This window comes from Carassius carassius, chromosome 29 (assembly GCF_963082965.1).
Source record: "Carassius carassius chromosome 29, fCarCar2.1, whole genome shotgun sequence".
Classification (NCBI taxonomy): domain Eukaryota; kingdom Metazoa; phylum Chordata; class Actinopteri; order Cypriniformes; family Cyprinidae; genus Carassius; species Carassius carassius.
Window position 1 is genome coordinate 10,968,736 of NC_081783.1, and position 22,180 is coordinate 10,990,915.

Genomic DNA, 22,180 nt, shown 5'->3' on the forward strand with positions numbered 1-22,180 from the left:
ATGGCTGTGATGTGTGATACATGTCTCTGTTTGTTGACAATTAAAGCCTAGTGCTTCCACAGTGACAGAGCGTCACAAATCATCCATTTCTTACTGCCATTAGTTTAAGCAATTTAACACATGATGGAATGATTTGGATTTTTGCATTTTTTGAATGGAATGATTAATGTTAATGAAAAACAACAGAAGAATCACTCTGAATGGGGTTCATCATACACTAATCCTGAAATAAATCCAGATTGAATACTTTTTTGTGCTTTTGTGTAACATTTTGCACCACGGTAGAAAACAACTCCAAGATCCTGGTAGAATATCCATTTATTTAAATTCAAAAGACAAAAAGAAATACACATTTGTGCTGTCTGCAGTCTGTGAACAACTCTGCATATGTACACTTTATACAGTCATATATATTTATAATCTCATTATTTAGTAAAACAGTACACCATTGCCCTGTAACTGTTCTCATGAATAATAAATCCCAATCCTCCCCTTCACAGCCCATTAGTTTGGCATTTTGGGATGTAAAAAACACATTTGTTTTGAGGTTTTCAAAAACATTCATTCAAGGATGCGCCTTGTGGTAAAATTCAAGTCAATATTTTCTATCCAACCGAGAATCTTTCAGCCAATAACTCAAATGGAGCCTACAAAGTGAGGACAATAGCACTGGCTATTAGTGCAATCCACTCGAATGAAGATGTGAAAGAGAGGAGAGCCAGGTCCCCAACAGCAGCATTTGCATCTACGAGCCCCCATTCGCTCTGAGTGGGCTCTTTAAAATCTTTTTGAAATCCAGAAGTCACACCTGAGCACATGGTTTTAGCACTGACGGCAATTCTGGGGTGAATAAGCCTTTGAAATACACTTCTAGTGTGAGTATGAGGCGGTTCTGGTTCAAATGAAGAGATATAAGAAAAGAAAGAAGCAGTAAGATGAGCAAGTGGTGTAACCAAGAGTGATTACAGGTTAGTGTGGATGTCCTCGTGTCGCAGCACTTTGTAGGTGATCCAGTAGAAGACGTTGAATATGAGGAAGCTGAGAGGAAACACGGCTCTGGATATGGTGTCGATTCGCTTGGCTCGGTCAACAAAACGCTTCCGGACGGCCTCTCCATCGTATAGCACTTGCACTGGGGGTGGTGGGGCGAATACGGTGGACCCCTCCACAGCTGTCCCGTCTTTTGCTTGTAAGCAATGGCCGAGTCCATACCCACGAAAGTAAAAGCCACGGCTCTCCCGAACAATCTCCTCCTCCTTTAACAGAAGAAATGCATTTTTAGAAGCAGGCAACAAAGAAAATTTTATAAATACTCCTCTCGCTGCACAATAAAAAGTGGCAGTCCATCAAAGAAACAGGGCAGGGCACATTCAAATAAAAGCACTAAAAAATTGCAATTGGTGGTGGGCTATACTTTACTTGTTTTAGAAAGCAAAAAAACATTGGTAAAGATGGACACAAGAATAATTCCTGCATGGTTTCCTTACCAAAAAAACAAAAACAGAAGGCTTTATTTTGTAAGTATTCCCCTTACTTTTCCACTTTGGCTTAGTTCATTGCCTCTAATGCCATATAAATTAGTCATTTGGATCAGTTTATCTGTCAATCTATGACAAATTACCCCTTTCCTCGAGAGGATAAGAAGATTAAATTCTCGTTTAGTTCTTCATTAAATTCTCTGCTTGGACCCAAAAACAATCCAGTCAATCACATGACTAGGAATAATGATGTGTTTGGTTTAAGATAAAGACACCCTTAAGAGTGAATGAATGTCACCTGTGAACACAGTTTAGGTCAGTGCTTACCTTATTAATCATGGCCAGGCCATATCCAGACTCAGAGTCTGAGTCAAGCATGTAAAAAGAACTCTGTTGCACAAAACGATTAAGTATAAAACAAGTCAGTTTCATTTGTATAAGGACTAAGGGCTACTGCATACTGGGGTCACTCAACAAACTCTGAAGGAATATGAAGTCTAAAGGAAAGAAAAATTCTGGGTGGAGCTATGAATACTTTACTATAAGCACATACTTGAGGAATACTCATTGGTGCATTTGATAAATATAAACTGAGAAAATGATTGTAATTTTAATGGTAAAATTCTTTAAAAATGCAATGGTGAAAAGTGCATAATTGATTAACAGTACAGTTCATTCCCTCACTTATACATAAATCTAATTAATCATTTCAAGGAAAATACTGTTAAATTTACAATTTCAGAAAAAAAAATCATCACAGAATTTACAGTGAAATCTGTAAATGACAATTTGAGAATTCTTTGTGGTACCTTTTACATTTGACAGTTTTCCTTTGAATTTTTTTTTTGTTTCAGTTATGCACATTATGGTGTTAGGTTATTTCTTAGAATCATAATATATTGTCATAGTGCACAGTATGTATATTAATATAGGCTACAGTCTATAAATTTAAGTTGAATTCATAAAACCTACAATGTTTCTAATATATTTTTATTTACATTATATTTCTGGAAACCACAGCTGCAGGTTTTATATATATATATATATATAAAACAATAAAGTTTACATATTTGTTTACAATGTTTTTATTTGTTTCAGCATGACCATATTTGCCCTGGAGTATGGGACAAGCATTTGTAATTCATATGTGCTTAAAGTAAATGTGCTTATATAACTATATAATCCAAGCTGTTTTTGCATTAACACTGTATGCAATTAATGGGTGTAATAGAAATGTGTGGACAATAATGTCCCATTTTACACCTGGCATTAACATTCATTTCTATATTCAATAACGTGATCACAGGAGACGCATTACTTTCAGGAATATACGACAATTGTAAGTGATCACTTGAGAAGTTTGTTAATACCAGCTGTGAACTGGGCCAGTTTAGGACGGAGGGGCTTCTGGGCTTATGGGACTCAGTGTTTGCTCGTGGGCAAATAAGAAGGGGACACAGATGGTATTTTTACCCTGGCGCAGGTGTTGCAGTGCTGGTTGAATTTGCTGGCGCTGTTGCCAGGGAGCTTGTTCACTCTCCGTAGTGAGTCGAAGCTTCCTGGCTGCATTGCTTGATCCTTCATGAGGAAGAATGATAGTGAGCACGGAGCATTGTGAAATGTTCCTGTTATATAACAGTTTGGAACATCTGTCTCAGTCATTCTCTAAATTAACTTCTGGGGATCAATAGAGCACATCCATCCCTCAATCAAGCTGTTATTCTTATGTATCTTGCACAGTTTAGTGCATTTTCAAGCATCAAGTAGTGCATAACATTATATAGGCAGGCTGAGCAGACTTATTTTCATTAATATTGGTAACTGTGTAAATACTTCAACGAGAATTTAAGAGACAACAGCTATCAAGCTGCTGCTCTCCAGCACCATCCAAGTTGCTAGGCAACACTACTTGTGAGTGTACACTTCTTGCAGGTTTCTGAGGGACACTCCAATAAAGAGCACACTCAAGCTAAATTCGACCATTCTTTCAGACTCTTTAGCAAAACTTGATAAAGTTTTTAGACAAGTGGATAATGGTCATGCTGATGTTTAAGACACATACTAATCAGCAGATTATTGAGATCAACTTTATTTAGTTTTTTTTTTTTTTTTTTTTTAAATGAGTTCTAAAATGACTAAAGTAAAAATAAATGTAAGCACCCCCTAAAAAAAGCCATTGCATGCATCTGGAACCAGTCTAATTATACATCTGATAAGTGAACTAGTCTTTCAGGTAACACAACTGGTTAATTCTGAAAATATATGGATTTGTGCATCCCTGAACTGGGCACGATCCTCTCAACACCCATCTGTTTGTGTTTTCTTGAGCAGGAACATGTGGCCTAATTTGTCTATGGTGTTATTAAGGCAGGATAAAGCCAAGGATTTGTTGTATTGATTAATACTGGCCAGTAGTTGGTCCATCAGCCTAACAGCTCTCTCAGCCAGTGACCCGTGCATCGATACCACCCAGATTGATCATTTAGACCAGAGACTTTCTTGGCAGGAGAGAATAGGACGAAGAGTAATGCCGCCTAGATCTCCAAGGCAGGAGGGGAGGAGGACTCACTCATTCTTAATAGGGGTTATTCTTATTTTTCTCTCATTATTGATTCAGATACAAAAACCACACTCGTAAATCTCCCGCACTGTGAGTTTGGATGGCGAACACTGTCGTACAAGCCCAGAAAGTGCCCTAGCTGTTTTAGTCAATATAGTTTTACATGTGATTGCTGGGCTTTGATCTTTATTATAGTCCAACATATCAGGATTTATAGAAATTACATTATAAATCTGTTAACATTTAATGTGTTTAGACTGATTTTACTCTGCAGAGCCTTGAGGGTATTTTCTTTTCGTTTAGAAGCCTCTTTAGAATTTCAGTCAGTGTCTGTGATCTCGGATCAGGAAGCAGGTTGTTGGCCTTTGGAAATTGGATGTGGCTAGGCTTTACAAGGTGGCACAAATAGTGGGCTCAACATAGGGTTCTGTTCACTATGGAAACAGGCTGATCTGAATTCCCCCACACGAGATGTGACAGCCAGCTGTAGCCTAGTGTGGCCGTTGCCAGTGTTTGGATATGTGGCTGAGCACAATAAGAAGAGATGCGAGTCAAAGTGTAATCCAGGGTGACAAGACAGCCTGTATTTGTTTGTGTGTGTGTGTACGTTTGTCGCACTTACGATTCTCTGCCTTCGCTGCTTCTTGCGCATCCTGATGAACTCCTTGTGTTGCCTTGAGACGAAGTTGACTGCTGCATACTCCAGCAATGCAGCAAACACAAACAACAGACAAACGGCCATCCATATGTCAATGGCCTTAACGTAGGACACCTGGGAATCAAATTGCAAAACCAATATCAATATTTCATCAATAAAGGCATTTCTAGGAATAATGAGGTAGTGTTTTCTTTGTATTTTTATTTGATATCAATTGATGCCTTTTTTATAGAAGACATCACAAAGTCTTTAGTGTTAAAACATCTGAAGTGGACATTATTTCAATTTACAATTACATACTTTTACAAGCAGGTAAAAAGGCAAAAAACATTTGGTTTAAATCGGGGTATGTCAAATTTTACAATAAATAATCTATGTTTATTTTGTAATTTATGTTTCATTTAGGATTAATTTATGCTTATTTTTTTTTCACTTGACTAATCCACAGTAAAGCATACTTTGGTTGTGTGCACATGCACGTTGACTGCGTCTGATAAGCTTGGTGGGTTTTTTCTTGAGGTAGAAAAAGTGCATCACTTTATTTCACAAGAGACCATTCATATTGAACACATTGAAAAACACGAGGCGAAGTATATAAAAGAACGTCACAGAATGTTGGAGCGCCGTAAGAAAAAAAAAAATCTAACTTCATTAACTTGTGTTGCGAAAACACTGCGCCCAGGCGCGAGATTCAGAAAAAATCAGCAAGAGGCAGTACAGCGGTAATAGTGCATGTTTACATGTGTGTATCATAATATAGAGTTTTTCTGACCTTCAGAATTCATGATCTTTTTTTTTTTTAGTTCTTCAGACCTACAAAATTCATGTAAGTGACAGTTTTGTTTCAGAAGAGATGTGAATGATCTATTAATAGCCTACTTTTCAGCTTTAACCCTCTCAGCATACAGTGAGGTTTTACTTTACAAACACCCCAAAACAATAATTGTAATCCGTCATGTTTCTTAGATCTACATGTCTTATTTAATTCAAAGGAATAGTTCACCCAAAATGAAAATTTGGTCTTTAATAACCAAAATTGTCTTTCTGTCTTTAAAAACAAATGTGAAATTTTAAAGATTATTCCTGGCCACTCGTTTCCACTAGGACTAAAATTATCTTTTGATCAACATTACAAAACTATAGATTTGTTCATGAACCAGACTGATCTGGGTCTCAAGCTAAAAAAACTAACTGATCCAATCTGATAGTAGTCAGAAAATACAGTAAGAATTGCATTTTTTCGTGTGACTTCTTGAAGTGTTATAGTGTTATATATTTAGTAAATTAATTCTGAAACAGAATCAACTGTGCTTTCATAATTTTCCTGCTAATTTAACAAATAGCACTTCAAGCTTATTCCCACCTCTCTCCTTTTCTCATGTGTTTTTTCTCATTAATGCACTCATTATTTTATAATTGCACTTTCTGAAGTGTTTCTCTTTTTTTTCTCACAGGAGCAGGGTCATTTTGGTTATCCTACCTTGGGTAGAGAAGCTCGTGAACCAGAGCTCTGGGTGGTCATGGTGAGCACAGTGGTGATACCCAAGCCTACCCGAGCAGGGGCGGCATCCATGTTGATCCAGAAAGACACCCAAGACAAGATGACAATCAGCAGACTGGGGATGTACATCTGAATGAGATAGTAGCCCATCTGTCTCTCTAAGTGAAACTTCACCTCAATGCAGGTGAATTTACCTAGAAGATCGCAAAAACAGTGACATAATAGGTAAGTAATTATGTATAGCAACTTTTAATGCATTTTTTTACACCTTGTTAAGTACATCTGGTTGGGTCTTATTTCTGGAGTATATTTAATAATATTGCAGATTTATGTATTTTCATGTAAATTCATAAGAGGTCCTTGAAATCAATTATGTATACCACAGTGTATTTTAAAATTGTTTTTATAGAAATAATTGGATGTGCATGAACTAAGGTCATAGTGAAAAAATTACCTGTGTTGTAGTGCTTAGTACAGTAGCCAAGATCTTTTTCCTCCTTTAGTAAAAATTGTGGAAGAGTCAAGTCATCTGCCACCTGCACAGGGCTATCAGAAAGCCACTCGAAGATCAGATCATTCATGGTGTAGCCAACTGTGAAAAAAGAGAGCGAATTAGATAGAAAAATGCACATCTGTGCAAAAGAGTGTGAATTAGACCTGTCATGCTTCCTCTCTCATCCCATACTTTGTAAACTGTGTAAAAGGTCATCTGCCAGACAACCAGAGCCAATCCTCCCTATATGCAAAATACACAAGCTGCATAGGGCAGAGAACCTTGTTCTCAAAGATTAATGAATTTTAGTTTTGTTTTTTAATTGGTGCAATAGGAGATCTTGGAAAATGCTTACATTAGCCTAATAGCACTGAAAGCGAATGTCCCACCCTTCTTGCAATCGCCATCCAAAACCACGCCCCCTGAACACATTTATGCTCACAGAACAGAATAACTAAGATAACAGAACTACAATAGGCTACATCAATGGTTCCCAATTCTAGTCCATGTTCCGAAGTGAAGTAAACCTCTGCTTAGGGAGTAGGGAGCAATGAATACAGTGTAGGGATCATTTTGATTGGAACACTTCTAACGAGTAATCTGAATCTGGTGTCTTAACTAAGCAAGACATGCAAAATTTGTGTGTGAGGACTGGAATTGGGAACCGCTGGGCTACGTCGTGTGTCATTCACAAGCAAAAAAACTTCTAAAGTACTACAATACCAGGATGGAAGACCGTGTTGATGTTTGTCTGCCATTCTCGCTTTGTCTGCACAGTGTGCATTAATGCGCTGATGACGTATACTGTCTGCGCGAACAAGGTATGCAGAGGCAGGGCAATAGCTGGTGTTAGCGAGGCTAGGTTGTATCAGTGGGCCCTGTCTTTTTCAGATGAGAGCAAGTTTTGTATTTCATTTGGAAACCAAGGACCTAGAGTCTGGAGGAAGGGTGGAGAAGCTCATAGCCCAAATTGCTTGAAGTCCAGTGTTAAGTTTCCACAGTCTGTGATGATTTGGGGTGCAATGTCATCATCTGGTGTTGGTCCATTGGGTTTTTTGAAAGTCACTGCACCCGTTTACCAAAAAATCTTGGAGCATTTCATGCTGACCAGCTTTTTGAAGATGCTGATTTCATTTTCCAGCAGGACTTGGCACCTACCCACACTGCCAAAAGCACCAAAAGTTGGTTAAATGACCATGGTGTTGGAGTGCTTGACTGGCCAGCAAACTCATCAGACCTGAAACCCACAAGGAATCTATGGGCTTTTGTCAAGAGGAAAATGAGAAACAAGAGACCAAACAATGCAGATGAGCTGAAGGCCACTGTCAAAGAATCCTGGGCTTCCATACCACCTCAGCAGTGCCACAAACTGATCACCTCCATGCCACGCTAAATTGAGGCAGTAATTGAAGCAAAAGGAGCCCCTACCAAGTATTGAGTACATGTACAGTAAATGAACATACTTTCCAGAAGGCCAATGATTCACTAAATGTTTTTTTTTAATTGGTTTTATGAAGTATTCTAATCTGTTGAGATTTTTTTCGTTGAGAGTTATTGTTAAATGTGAGCCAAAATCATCACAATTAAAAGTACCAAAGATTTAAACTACTTGAACTACTACACCTGTATTTGTCGGTACAAAAGCAAGAAAAGGCAGATTCGGTGTTTAAGCGCTTTGAGAATTGTCTCTGCGTGAACACCAGAACACAGTGCGCGGGTGCTGAATTGGGTTCTTTCACATCTTTTCTGTTTGTTTAAACTGCGATTTGTATTTGTTTGTTCATGTGTAGGAGGATGCAAACTTCCTGAAGGAGAGCTCGGTTCGGTGTTGCTCTCCTTGAGATGTGGCTCTTTGTGCGCACCGAACACAGCGCACAAATAGCCTACTCAGTCGAGCTTTCCCGTGTCTTGTGTTTGAATGCTTTCAACTCTTTTGAAAGTTTAAATTGGCAAGGTTTAAAGGCACGTGAAAATTATAAGCTTTCGTGACGACATGCAGCAGTGGCCCGTCAACCGTCCTGAGTGTCTTTTTAGGCTGGCCTCAGCCAGTCGGTTGAGATCTCTGGGGGCCCCTCCCTCAGCCATGGACCCCTGTGATTGTCACCACATGGCCCTGTGCCGAGGTATGCAGATACATACATACATATGTTGACAGGCAGGTAGGAAAGCCATTTAAAACACTCGGACTGAGTGTTTTGATTGGACGTTACATTTCTTGATCCTACGCCTTCCACAGAATATATAAATACAGATAAATACATTTAGACTACTGAACTTAATGATTGCTATAGGGATGTGAAGAGACTTTCAACCAGCATAACAAAAATGTTTATGAAGATAAAAACCTATTGCACCTTTAAGAAAACATGAATGATAATTTATTTTAATACTTGCGCTGTCGCCCTTTCTACTTTTTTTTCATTTGTTCATAACTACTCATTACCAACTTCAATCCGAGTCTCATCTCCCATTCCCTTTAAGAGCCAGTTGTGCTCATTCCATGGCGGATTTGCTATTTACCTGGTGGAATTTGCAAGCGCAAAGACATAACTGGTCTCCGAGATGAAATGGAGCTGCTCGTGTGGGAGCAACTAGGTAGCCTAATTCTGATACATGCAATGACTATCCATTATGACATGTAGGCATTTCTATATTTATGTAGCCTACACAATAATAATCTTTCACATTGCAATCCTTTATTTTTGGCATGTTTGTGTGCTGCTGTGCATGTGATGAGAAGAGTGTACGCACTGTGGAACTGCCTATACTATGCACCACTGACTTTAGACCAGGTTTTTGTTGGTCAGTGGCACAGTCTATTTCAGTTGCCTCAAAATAGCAATGCTCCTGCTTTCAGACCAGCATGCCCATGGGCGCAAATGCAATTGCTATTTAAACAACGTGGTGCAGGATGTGAAAATGACAACTACGTTGGGCTGAAACTACCAAAAAAACACCACACAATGCGCCGGGTGTATTAGGGCCCACTGTTTCTCAAGTGCTCTCCACAAGCGCAATTTGAGAAGGAGAGAAAGACGGACACATCTACACGGTCAGAATAGTGGCCTATTAAAAATGAATGAGGTATGCAATAACAGTGTAGAATACTTGACAAATCTGAATAATATTGATGTCTATCAGAGACCCTAAGGGATTTACAAAGACATCTATCCATTCATCTTCAAAACAACAAACCCATGAAAAAAGGATGAAGACCGAAAGTCCTTGAATGTCTTGGTGTCTTTGAAAAGTCCGGTGTGGTTCCACACATTGTATTCAAACTAGTACTAGGAATATGAATGTTTTCCGAGATAAGGAAGGTTTTGTTTTGTCTACTGTTTCAAATGTCCATATATTTCAAAAAGGCATTATATGCAATACTATTCCCATAATGTTATTCTTTTAGAACTCACTTGTTGCAGTAAAAATGAAAATGAAGGCTCTTATCACCAAGGCTACTGTTTTCTATTTTAATATATTTAAAAAAATGTATGTATCCCTGTGGTGTCAAGGCTGATTTTTCAGTAGCCATTACTATTCAGTCACATGATTCTTCAGAAATCATTCTAATATGCTGATGATGCTCAAGAATTTTTATATTTATTTATTATTATTATATATATTTTTTGCAATGCTGAAAACAGCTGTGCTGTTTAATATTTTTGTGGAAACTGTGTTAACATTTTTTCCAGGAAGTTTTTAAGGAAAAGAAAAATCAAAGAACAGCATCTATTTGAAATATAAATATTTAGTAATATTAAAAATGTATTCACTGTCTCTGATAAATTCAGTGCCTGCTTAAAGTATCGGTTTCTTAAAAAAAAAAAACACATTACTTACTAAAAATTTTTAAATGGTAGTGTATATTTCAGATATAGACTCTTTTTATTGCTTTTCAGTGTTACTTTGGGTCAAATTTTTTTATTAAATGTTATTCCTTATAATCCACAAAAGCATCTGTTCACTAAATCTGTGTCAGTAATGCCTAAAATTGTTCATTTTTGAAGGCTTAATGCTAAAGGCTTATGTGAGCGCAGGCCAATGCCACCTAAGGGGTAAACGTAGTTTATACACGCTCCCAACTACAGGGTTTCCAACCAAATGGAAAAGACAAGCAGAGATGTGTACAATCTTTATTTGATGTTCAGAGATAAGAGAATATATATTATAAAAATCACACCAGTTGAGGGAACAATGCAAAAGTACAATTACATTCACACAAATTAAATAAATAAATACTGATGTTATACAGCGGTCACCTGTAAAATCGGATCTTGGACACGACAGTCAATATCAATATCCCATGGGATAAGTTAACATTTGGGAATGGAAAAAAAAATTTAAGTCAAACCACACCATCATGCAGTTGTATAACCAACACCACAATCCACACAGTAAGCAAACGAAATAAATCAAATAAATCCTCCCAGTCCCAATGGCGATCCTTGATGGTACAAGGAATTGACAAAAGATCTCAAGAACACAATTCACAAGCAACAACAAATCAAAGAAAATACAATGAAATCAAATTATAACAAAAGTATCAGATTCAAGAAGAACTATTAAATCGACCAATATAACAAAACACTTATCAGAAAAGAAAATACAATTAAACCAACCAATATAACAAAATTAATCTAAACCAAATAATCTCAACATACACACACACGCACGCACCCATGCACGCACGCACACACACACACACACACACACACACACACACACACACACACACACACACTCGTTTGCACCAAGCTCACTCAAACACGCGCTTGTATAAACACACGTTTACATAAAACCCTGCGCACATAACTGCGTGCGTTTATCACAGTAATCAGTGGGACTTGAGCGCACAACTTCTCCCGTCTCCACAGCACCACACCACTGGTCGCCGTAACGAGCCGCCACACAGCAGCAAAACAACAGCGGGCAGATATCTACAAAATAATTACCCAATTAACCCCACATTCACTAACTAAAATTACATCTCCGATTAAAAACAACACACAAAGTACTATATAAACTTATCTACAGCACAATTGACTGGCCCTCGGTACGATCGGTAAGAACGGCCACCAATATGGCCTTGATCACACTTCCAATGTTTAGTTGGACATTCACAGGCCCACGGCAAGAGTCAAAAGAAGTGAATTTCCCACTTATACTCAATGCTTAACGCATATTAGGTAGCTTCTCTTTCTGCGATACAATAACGCCACCTGCATACCATGCCGGAGGGAAAACGGACGTAAAAGTAAATCTCCGCATTTTTAAAGGGGCCGTGAGCTTCTGCCCGGCTCCACCCACCTTAAAGGGTCACCCCATTACATTCTACCCCTGGCTTTTCGATCATCGTCCCGATGATCCAATCTACAACCATGGACGGAAAGGGCAATCCTGGGACTGACTAGGTTGAAATGGAGCATTTACCGGCCCACAGTTCAAATGTACATTGTGAACCGTTGCAATGGCCTTTGGTAGATGGTAAAGGTTAGAATATATTCCCAGCAGTAGCCTGAGTGGTTTGACGTCGACTCTCTTCACTTATTTGAATTGGGGGATTAGCGATCAACATAGGGCCTTCAAGCCCCCTCTCAACAGGACTTTCTACAACCCTCTCTGGCTCCAGTGGTAGATCCACTTCGGCTGGACTCAAGGCAGCAGGGGTTACCTCTATAAGAGCTACATCCCACTCTTCCCTTGCCATTGGGGAGGCTAAAAACGCATCTGAGTTGTCATCTGACAACCCTAACCCTGGATCAGCCATGTGGTCTGAGCATGCTATGTGTGGTACTAACTTTAAGTGAGACCTGTGCACCTGTTTTACCAAGGAAGGGTTATCTACCTGTCCTATAGTGTATACACCACCATCACCCCTAGGAGCTCTAACTACTTTGTGAACAATGCTGGACCAATGATTTTGTATTTTATTGCGACCACGGACACCATAGTCCCGCAGATAAACTTCTTGACCCACCTGCAGCACAAAATCCCTTCCTCCCTGATCATGGTGCCTTTTACGAAGCTCAGCAGCTCTGTCCAGCCGAGACCTTACTCTCGTATAAGTTGTTTTAAGTCTCTCCCTATGCTCCATCACCCAGTCTTTCACCAGTCCACTGGCAGGTTCATCTACCGCTGAAAGCAGAAAATCAACTGGAAGTCTGGGGGCCTGGCCGAACATCAAAAAATGTGGTGACTCACCGGTGGTCTGGTGAGGAGTTGTATTATATGCAAAACATACCTGTGCTATATGATAAGTCCATGACCTTTTCTGCTCTGAGGACAGTGTACGAAGTAAGTCATGAAGAGTTCGATTGAAGCGCTCACACTGCCCATTTCCCTGAGGGTGATATGGGACAGTGTGAGTCTTCTTAACTCCATACAACTGACAGAGCTGGGAGACCACTGCACCCTCAAAACTCCGACCTTGGTCTGAATGGATTTGCGCCGGTACACCAAACCTATAAAACCACTCATGGACCAAAATGTTAGCTACCGTGGTCGCTTTCTGGTCCCGTGTGGGCACAGCCTGAGTGTATTTTGAGAACACATCCGTAATAACAAGGACATGCTCTCTTCCATCACTAGCCTGTTCCAAGGTTGTAAAGTCAACTGCCAGAATCTGATTCGGTCTTGATGACGACAAATGGCCCATTGGAGCACGGACTGATGTCTGATTTGCTTTTGCAATAGCACACTGACTACATTCCTGGCATTGCTTCCTGACATCCGCTTCCATTCCCGGCCAATAACACCGGCTGCGTATCAGCTCATAGGTACGCTCCCTACCTTGATGGCCATGAGCACTATGCAATAGCTGATAAACCTCTGGCTGAAAAAGCTCCGGCAGCACTAACTGGTCCACCTCCTCTCCCCCATCAGGTAGTTTTAAATGACGATACAGCAAGCCATCTCGTTTGAACAACCGGCTCCACTGACGGAGTAATTCCAAACATCTTTTGGACATAGACTGACGTTGTTCCTTAGTTGGATACACTTTAGAAGAAAAAAACCCAAGAGCTGGGCCAATGACTGCATCCTGCTCCTCTGCCAGTCGTAAATCTACTTTCGATGTTGTAGAAAAAGCAGAAATTGCGCTCTGTGCTGCCTCTACAGGCCTCCCCTTGCCCAGCAATTCTACCAGAGTGGCTGGCAGAGCAGTTCCACACTCTTGCTGTGGAGAAGGTGTCACAGTGTACTGCCTAGACAATGCGTCTGCATTACCATTGGCACGGCCAGGGCGATACCGAATATCGAAGTCAAACGCGGCTAGCTGGGAAGCCCAGCGTTGCTCCAAAGCACCGAGTTTGGCTGTCTTCAAATAGCTCAAGGGATTATTATCTGTACAAACCAAGCACTTCTGCCCTAAAAGATAATCCCTGAACTTCTCAGTTAGAGCCCATTTTAATGCCAATAGCTCTAACTTCATGGAGCTATAATTTTGCATATTCCGTTCGGTGGGTCTAAGACCCCTGCTAGCATATGCCACTGGCCTCATCTTACCATCCCTCTCCTGCCCAAGCACTGCCCCTAACCCAGAGTGGCTAGCATCAATCTCCAACACAAATGGGAGGGAGAAATCTGCATACGCCAAAACAGGAGCGGACACCAATCGCTGCTTCAAAGTTTGAAACCCCTGCTCACACTCCTCAGTCCAACAGCTTTCAATTGACTTCCCCGAACCCCTCTTCTTCTTCGTCCCTACCAAGCTTGCAACTAGCCGATGTAACGGGGAAGCCAACTGGGCAAATCCCTCGACAAAACGCCTATAATAACTTGCGAACCCTAAAAACAGCCGCAGTTCAGTCACATTGGTTGGATGCTTCCACTCTGCAACTGTGCTGATCTTCGCAGGATCAGTAGACACCCCATCCTTAGACACTAGATGCCCCAGGTAGCCCACTTCTTGCCGGAAAAAGCAGCATTTTTCTAACTTGGCCTTAAGTCCCTCTTGCTGAAGTCGGACAAAGACCATTTCCAACCTCTCCAAGTGCTGTGCAATGGTAGATGAGAAAATGATAATGTCGTCTAAATAAAGCAACAACGTCTGGAACCTTAAGCCGTTGAAAGGTACTAGGTGCATTGCACAGCCCAAAGGGCATTCGATTAAACTCAAATAACCCAAAGGGTGTGCAAAAGGCGGTCTTACACTTATCTCCCTCTGCCACCGGAACCTGGTTGTAGCCACTGGCAAGGTCCAAGGTGGAAAACCACTGGGCTCCACACAGGGCATCCAGTGACTCCTCGATCCGGGGCAGAGGAAAAGCATCCTTCCGTGTCTTACTATTCAACTGCCTATAATCAACGCAAAGACGAATCTGACCATCCTTTTTCCTCACGACTACAATCGTAGAGGCATAGGGACTAGAACTATCTCTGATCACCTGACTCTGCAGCAATTGGTAAATATGCTGCTTCACTGCCTCATAGTCTGAAGGTGGCAAACGTCGATACCTTTGCCGTATTGGGTCAGTATCGAGCAGAGGGATCTCATGGGTAATGAGCTTAGTATAGCCCAAGTCACCCTCATAAGCTGAAAAAACAGACCTATATGCATACAAAAGGGACTTAACTTGAGCCTGCTCATCCTGAGGCAACTGAGACAAATCCATCTTTTGGATTGCCTCCTCCATTTTATCTACATCAACTGCCTGCGATGCAATAGTGGCTCGGTGAAGGAATGGTTCCTCTGATGGTACAACAACATAACGACCCTCTGCCTGTGAAATTGTCTCGACTTTACACAATGTTCCCACAGCAACATGAGGCTGCAGTAAGGCGTCCTGTTCCCCTATATTAACTATAGGTACAAAGGCCAACCCTCGGACAATTGGTACCAACGATACAGAGGCCAAAAGGCCAGCAGGGAGCGAAATCTCTTTCCCCAAAGGCTCAAACAGTAACACAGATGAAGGGCCTACAGGCAAGGAAAACGTAACGGGCAGAAATCGCAATGAGTTGGCAGGGATTCGCACAGTTTCTCTGCCCCCAACCCTAGCCAGTTGTTCAGTAGTCTCATCAGCATCAGTTTCATTTTTCTTACAATACTGCAGGGCAGAAAGCCATGCAGGAGTCTCTTTCACTGTTGGAAGGTCAAAAAGTGTATGTCCATGTTGACTAAACAACTCCCTATAGCACTCCTGAATAACGTTCATGCCCAACAACCCCGGTAACCCACCCGGTAAAGAAGAGTGGGACAGGCCTTTCACCACAAGTACCCCCTTATTCTGGATTTTCTTCCCGAGAACAACAAAATCCAACACCAAATAACCTAGATAAGGTATATCTAAGCCATTTGCAGCCCGCAACTGTAGACACCCACAACCAAGCAACTTCTCTTTTCCCCAAGGCTCATAATGTTGGAGAAAGAACCTCTCTGATATAGTGGTCACCATCGACCCAGTGTCCAATAAACAGGGAACCTCTACCCCACCCATAGTAATAGTGACAGAAGGACAGCTACCTAATAATTTACCAAGGGCCTGGTTCCCACCTGATTCAGAGGGTTGGGAGCCGACTGCTACCCCTCCTGAAGTGTGGCTCATCAATTCAGGGGGTTGAAGTTTTCCGCCGGCCTACTAGGATGCAGAGAGCTACCTGGCTGTGACAAAGATACCCGCTGCTCGGTAGATCTACGAAAATCCAAAACACAATTTAGGGCAATATGACCTGGTTGGTTACAAAGTCTGCAAATTATGGTGTTTACTTGCCTAGATTGATTAAAAGCATGCTGCGACTGTAGTTGCTTTAGACCTTGGGTGAGTTGATTTAGCTGCTCTTGTTGGGCCCTCAACATCTCTTTCAATTCAGCCAACTCGGACTGATTCTCTCGACCACGGGAGGGTAAACTATTTCCTTGGACTCTATACTGAGTAGCAAGAGCTGGAACAGAGTAACTTCTTTCCCGTGTATCAGGGCGGAAACCCTCCTCAACCCACCTAATTGCCTCTTTCCTTACATCCAAAATGGTAGACTGTGGATGGAGCCGGACATAGCGCTTAAGCTCACGGCATAAGCTGTTATCGGGGTGGTGTTGGCGCAGTGGGTAAGACACATGCCTTTGGCGTGAGAGACCCGGGTTCGAATCCACTGTGTGACACCAATGTGTCCCTGAGCAAGACGCTTAACCCCTAGTTGCTCCAGAGGCGTGCGACCTCTGACATATATAGCAATTGTAAGTCGCTTTGGATAAAAGCGTCAGCTAAATGAATAAACGCCATCTGGAGCGCATTGTACTACCTTCTCCATCAAAGCAAAAAGGGCATGTGAGAAGTCTTGCAAGGACTCCCCCTCTTCTTGTTTACGGGAAAAAAACTGCTTCTGAAGAGAAATATACGAGCGTGCACACCCATATAACTCCTTTAATACAGAAAACACCTTTTCAGGATCCTCCCTCTCCTCCCTTGATCTAAACTTAAGTTCACTTCTGGCAGATCCCCCTAGATGGTCAAGAATAAACAGAGCTTCCTCCCTTGCTGATAAATTTCGAGCCCTTAAATTACTCTTAATCTCCTCCACCCATTCAAAAACCTCCTCGTCATCCCTTCCACTAAACATGGAACATCGTCGCTCTCTAGGGACAAGAATGACAGGCTCTGCCATGGGCCTGGGGGCATCCACCACACCGGAGACGCGAACGTGTGTATCAGCGGCAGAGCTAATACTAACTGAGGGCCCTGCTGCAGAACTAGCTTGACGCTGTAACTGCTCATTCTCTGACTGCAAGGACTGAACCTGTCTTCGCAGCTCTTCCAACTCGATCTCCATTAGAAGAATGCATTATGCAAAAACAAAAAAAAACTAGAAAACGTACTCACGAGTAATGAGCTTCCGTTGTTCACTGCCCGCTGCTGCTTTGCCGCTGTGAAATAAACGCTCACTCCAAAAACACACACACAAAAAAAAAAAAATGTGTATATATATATATATATATATATATCTATACCTCCAATTTCAAACACATACAACAAAGCACCCCAATATTTAAAGCACACACCCCTGCTTGAAAACAAGAGACCCTGCCGACTACGCCAAATGTGAGCGGAAGCCAATGCCACCTAAGGGGTAAACGTAGTTTATACACGCTCCCAACTACAGGGTTTCCAACCAAATGGAAAAGACAAGCAGAGATGTGTACAATCTTTATTTGATGTTCAGAGATAAGAGAATATATATTATAAAAATCACACCAGTTGAGGGAACAATGCAAAAGTACAATTACATTCACACAAATTAAATAAATAAATAAATAAATACTGATGTTATACAGCGGTCACCTGTAAAATCGGATCTTGGACACGACAGTCAATATCAATATCCCATGGGATAAGTTAACATTTGGGAATGGAAAAAAAAATTAAAGTCAAACCACACCATCATGCAGTTGTATAACCAACACCACAATCCACACAGTAAGCAAACGAAATAAATCAAATAAATCCTCCCAGTCCCAATGGCAATCCTTGATGGTACAAGGAATTGACAAAAGATCTCAAGAACACAATTCACAAGCAACAACAAATCAAAGAAAATACAATGAAATCAAATTATAACAAAAGTATCAGATTCAAGAAGAACTATTAAATCGACCAATATAACAAAACACCTATCAGAAAAGAAAATACAATTAAACCAACCAATATAACAAAATTAATCCAAACCAAATAATCTCAACATACACACACACGCACGCACCCATGCACGCACACACACACACACACACACACACACACACACACACACACACACACACACACACACACTCGTTTGCACCAAGCTCACTCAAACACGCGCTTGTATCAACACACGTTTACATAAAACCCTGCGCACATAACCGTGTGCGTTTATCACAGTAATCAGTGGGACTTGGCGCACAACTTCTCCCGTCTCCACAGCACCACACCACTGGTCGCCGTAACGAGCCGCCACACAGCAGCAAAACAACAGCGGATAGATATCTATAAAATAATTACCCAAATAACCCCACATTCACTAACTAAAATTACATCTCCGATTAAAAACAACACACAAAGTACTATATAAACTTACCTACAGCACAATTGACTGGCCCTCGGTACGATCGGTAAGAACAGCCACCAATATGGCCTTGATCACACTTCCAATGTTTAGTTGGACATTCACAGGCCCACGGCAAGAGTCAAAAGAAGTGAATTTCCCACTTATGCTCAATGCTTAACGCATATTAGGTAGCTTCTCTTTCTGCGACACAATAACGCCACCTGCATACCATGCCGGAGGGAAAACAGACGTAAAAGTAAATCTCTGCGTTTTTAAAGGGGCCGTGAGCTTCTGCCCGGCTCCACCCACCTTAAAGGGTCACCCCATTACACTTACATAGCCAGTTTTTACAGTAGTCTTACATTTGTTTAATTTGTCATGCTCCCACTTTTCCTCCATTTTCTTGCCTTTTTCATCATTTTACTTGAAATAATTGTTCCCTTGACAACACTTTTGCACACCCAATTTCCTAAAACTTACTTTCCTCCTTTGTTTTACTCTTAAAACCTTTGTTTTAATCTATACGTCTTGCCTTCAGCATCAGATTTCTCTACCAGGATGTGTCCTTTCCAGACAAGGTGATCCCACCCCTTGGCTGCGTCCTAACACTTGTCAAAACAGTTTTCAGTGGGCCCTTTCAAAGCCCTAAAAAAGGTGCGCTTGTCTAATCAGAAATGATTATGCCCTCCATAACCACTTTGTTAGGCAGTAAACCTGCCTGTCTTCCTGTGTGTGTCTCTTTTTGTCTGACCCTACTCCTTAGAGGAGGGCAATTTTAACTGCAGCCACGAAGGAGGGATTTTTCCACTGAATAAATACTGTAGACGTACAGAGGACACAGAAAGGACAGTAAAACAACGCTGTCTGTGTGTAGTATGCCCTCTAAATCTTTTAAACCATATGAGTCACTGAATGTTGGTCACAACACATAAACAGGGATCAACTCAAATAATTCAACAGGCAAATCCAGGTGTCAAGCTAAGTGGCATCTGCAGTGCATTTCTGCTTTACACAGATTCCTCATTTGACTCTTTTGGTTGTTAGAAAGAAGTGTTCTTTTGTCTCAGGGAGGTGGAATTAAAAGCCTCTCGGGCAACTGAGGTGGGTCACATAAGAATGGGGAAACAAAATGAAAGTTTCATTATTGATATCCTTTAAATTGGTTCTTGGAGTTAAGATGCTATCTGCTCCGAGGGCACTGGGGTAGTGAATAGTCTATTTCTTTGACTCCCTCTTTATTTTATCAAGGTAATAAGGAAGGACACGTTATGCACAATTTTAAAATGAGGATGCCATTTTTGATATGGAGATTCTACTTTATTTTGTGCAATGAGACATAGAATACTGTTTTGATTTATTCATTTTCTACAGATCTAATGCTCAAGGTTACTGGTTTTGCAAGTGGAAATAGACAAACAGTGTACTGTCATTACGATCTTAACAGTATTTGTGAATGGTAGCAGTTATACACTAACATTCATAAGGTTTTTTTTCTCAGGAGGGATGAATTAAACTGGACAAAATTGACAGTAAAGACATAATATTAGAATTGTTAATATTTTGCTGTTAAAAAAAAACTATCATTAAAGAAAATGTATTGTGCCTTCCATAAAGATATTAAGCAGTAAAGCTGTTACCTTAACACCAATTCAACATATTAGAATGATTTCTAATCACGTGACACTGAAGACTGGAATAATGAGGAAAAAAATCATCACAGGAATAAGTTACTTATATATCTGACGTTGGACCATAAAACCAGTCATAAGTGGCAATTTTTTGAAATTGAGATTTATACATCACCTGAAAGCTAATAAATAAGCTTTCCATTGTTTGTTAGGATAGGACATTATTTGGCTGAGATACAACTATTTTAAAATCAGGAATCTGAGGGTGCAAAAAAAAAAAAACGCCTTTAAAGTTGTCCAAATTAAGTCCTTGTAGCAATGCATATTACTAATAAAAAGTTTTGGCATAAAAGAAAAATCAATAATTTTGACCCATGCAGTGTATTGTTGGCTATTGCTACAAATATACTTGTGCTACTTACGACTGGTTTTGTGGTCCAGGGTCATCATATTTTACTATTTTTGTGTATTTTTTATCATATAAATGCAGGCTTGTTAAGCATAAGAGACTGGTTTCAAAAACATTTCCATGCCTAAACCATATAATGTAAATATGTTCACCTCATGCAACAATGCACACAAGAAAGTTTTTAAATATATTTGCTATGGACTCTTCGTTCCATTTACTTCCATTCATACGATTGCGAATGCGTTAGACCAGAAACGCAAGCCCGTGCGAAAAGTTTTCGCATTTCACTGCGTTCCAAAGTTCAAGCTTGGGGAACACTACGAATTGGCATCACGTGACACCATTGTGACCAACAGCAGATCGAAACATCACAGCATGAGCACGTATCTGAATTAAAAGAGCATAAATTTAAAACTGCAGTGCTGCAGGAATGTGGAGTAGTTTGTTTTTATATTTTATGTGTATTATTATATGTGTTGAATTTAAGTTTTTAAAAAAACGCTGCAGAGCATGATGTCATATCACGACTGTTGCCGCGTCCGAGGGAATTTCAAATGTCTAGCATGACCACGGCTTTATGGTGTTTGCAATTAGTGCATACATTAAAACTCCATATCAGTGTCAAAAGAACTGAATGCAGCAAAGTGTGAGGAGGGGAAGGGTGAGGAGGGAGAGAGGAAGAGAAGAACAGAGTACTCACAGCTTTCTAGCTGCATGGTACAGGTTTGAATGTCCATTGGGAAGTTCTTCAAGTCCATGGGACAAGACAGGATAAGTGTTAGCCTGAGACAGAGTGCAAAACAGGAAAGCAGAAAGTGGGGAAGAGTCACAAGTAAAAACCACAAAGGGCAGAAAAGGGTGTTAAATAGAGGATAGAGAAAGACCCATGGAGCTTACAAGGAAGACTCAAAAATGAAAATTTTATTTAATCTCTCTTTTTTAACAAATGTCTGACCAAGCTTTTTAATATGACTTTGGGGCTATCAAGCTTCAGAATGACACCAAAACAGTATAAAAATATCATAATAATGGTCAATATGACTCATGCACTACTCCTGTAATGTTTTGTGAATAAATAATTTTTTTGAGATGGATCCTTTGAAAGAAAGACAAAAAAAAGAAAAGATAAATCAAGATGCTTTTGCATTTTTAAGTTTGACCCCAGTAAATGTTATTGCATATAAACAACCTGTACATTGTTCATAATGTCTTATTTTTTGTTCAAAGAAGGAAAGTCATATGTAAATGACTGAATTTTGAGGCTTGTAAGGACAGCCATTTTATTTCAGAATGCACCACTATTCAAAATCCCTGTTTATACAGTCTCTGTACAAGATCAGATCTCTATGGCTGTACACTTCATCCCTTTGATTTGTGATAACAGAGTGACTCCCCAAATGAGGCAGTGAATTGCTGTTTTTGTATCCTGTACCTT

At 40.4% G+C, this 22,180-nt stretch overlaps 1 protein-coding gene across 1 annotated transcript in view; it reads right to left on the minus strand.

The window, feature by feature from the left end:
- Window positions 1–307: 307 nt before the first annotated feature.
- The window catches only part of glra4a (glycine receptor, alpha 4a), a 51,329-nt gene continuing 29,456 nt past the window's right edge, over window positions 308–22,180 (minus strand). The window contains exons 5-9 of the mRNA XM_059515856.1: window positions 21,446–21,528; window positions 6,652–6,789; window positions 6,177–6,391; window positions 4,661–4,810; window positions 308–1,256 (exon numbers count right to left, since the gene is read on the minus strand). Of these exons, the coding sequence (XP_059371839.1) occupies window positions 963–1,256; window positions 4,661–4,810; window positions 6,177–6,391; window positions 6,652–6,789; window positions 21,446–21,528 (880 nt within the window). The 3' untranslated portion in view covers window positions 308–962. The remainder of the gene's footprint in view (window positions 1,257–4,660; window positions 4,811–6,176; window positions 6,392–6,651; window positions 6,790–21,445; window positions 21,529–22,180) is intronic.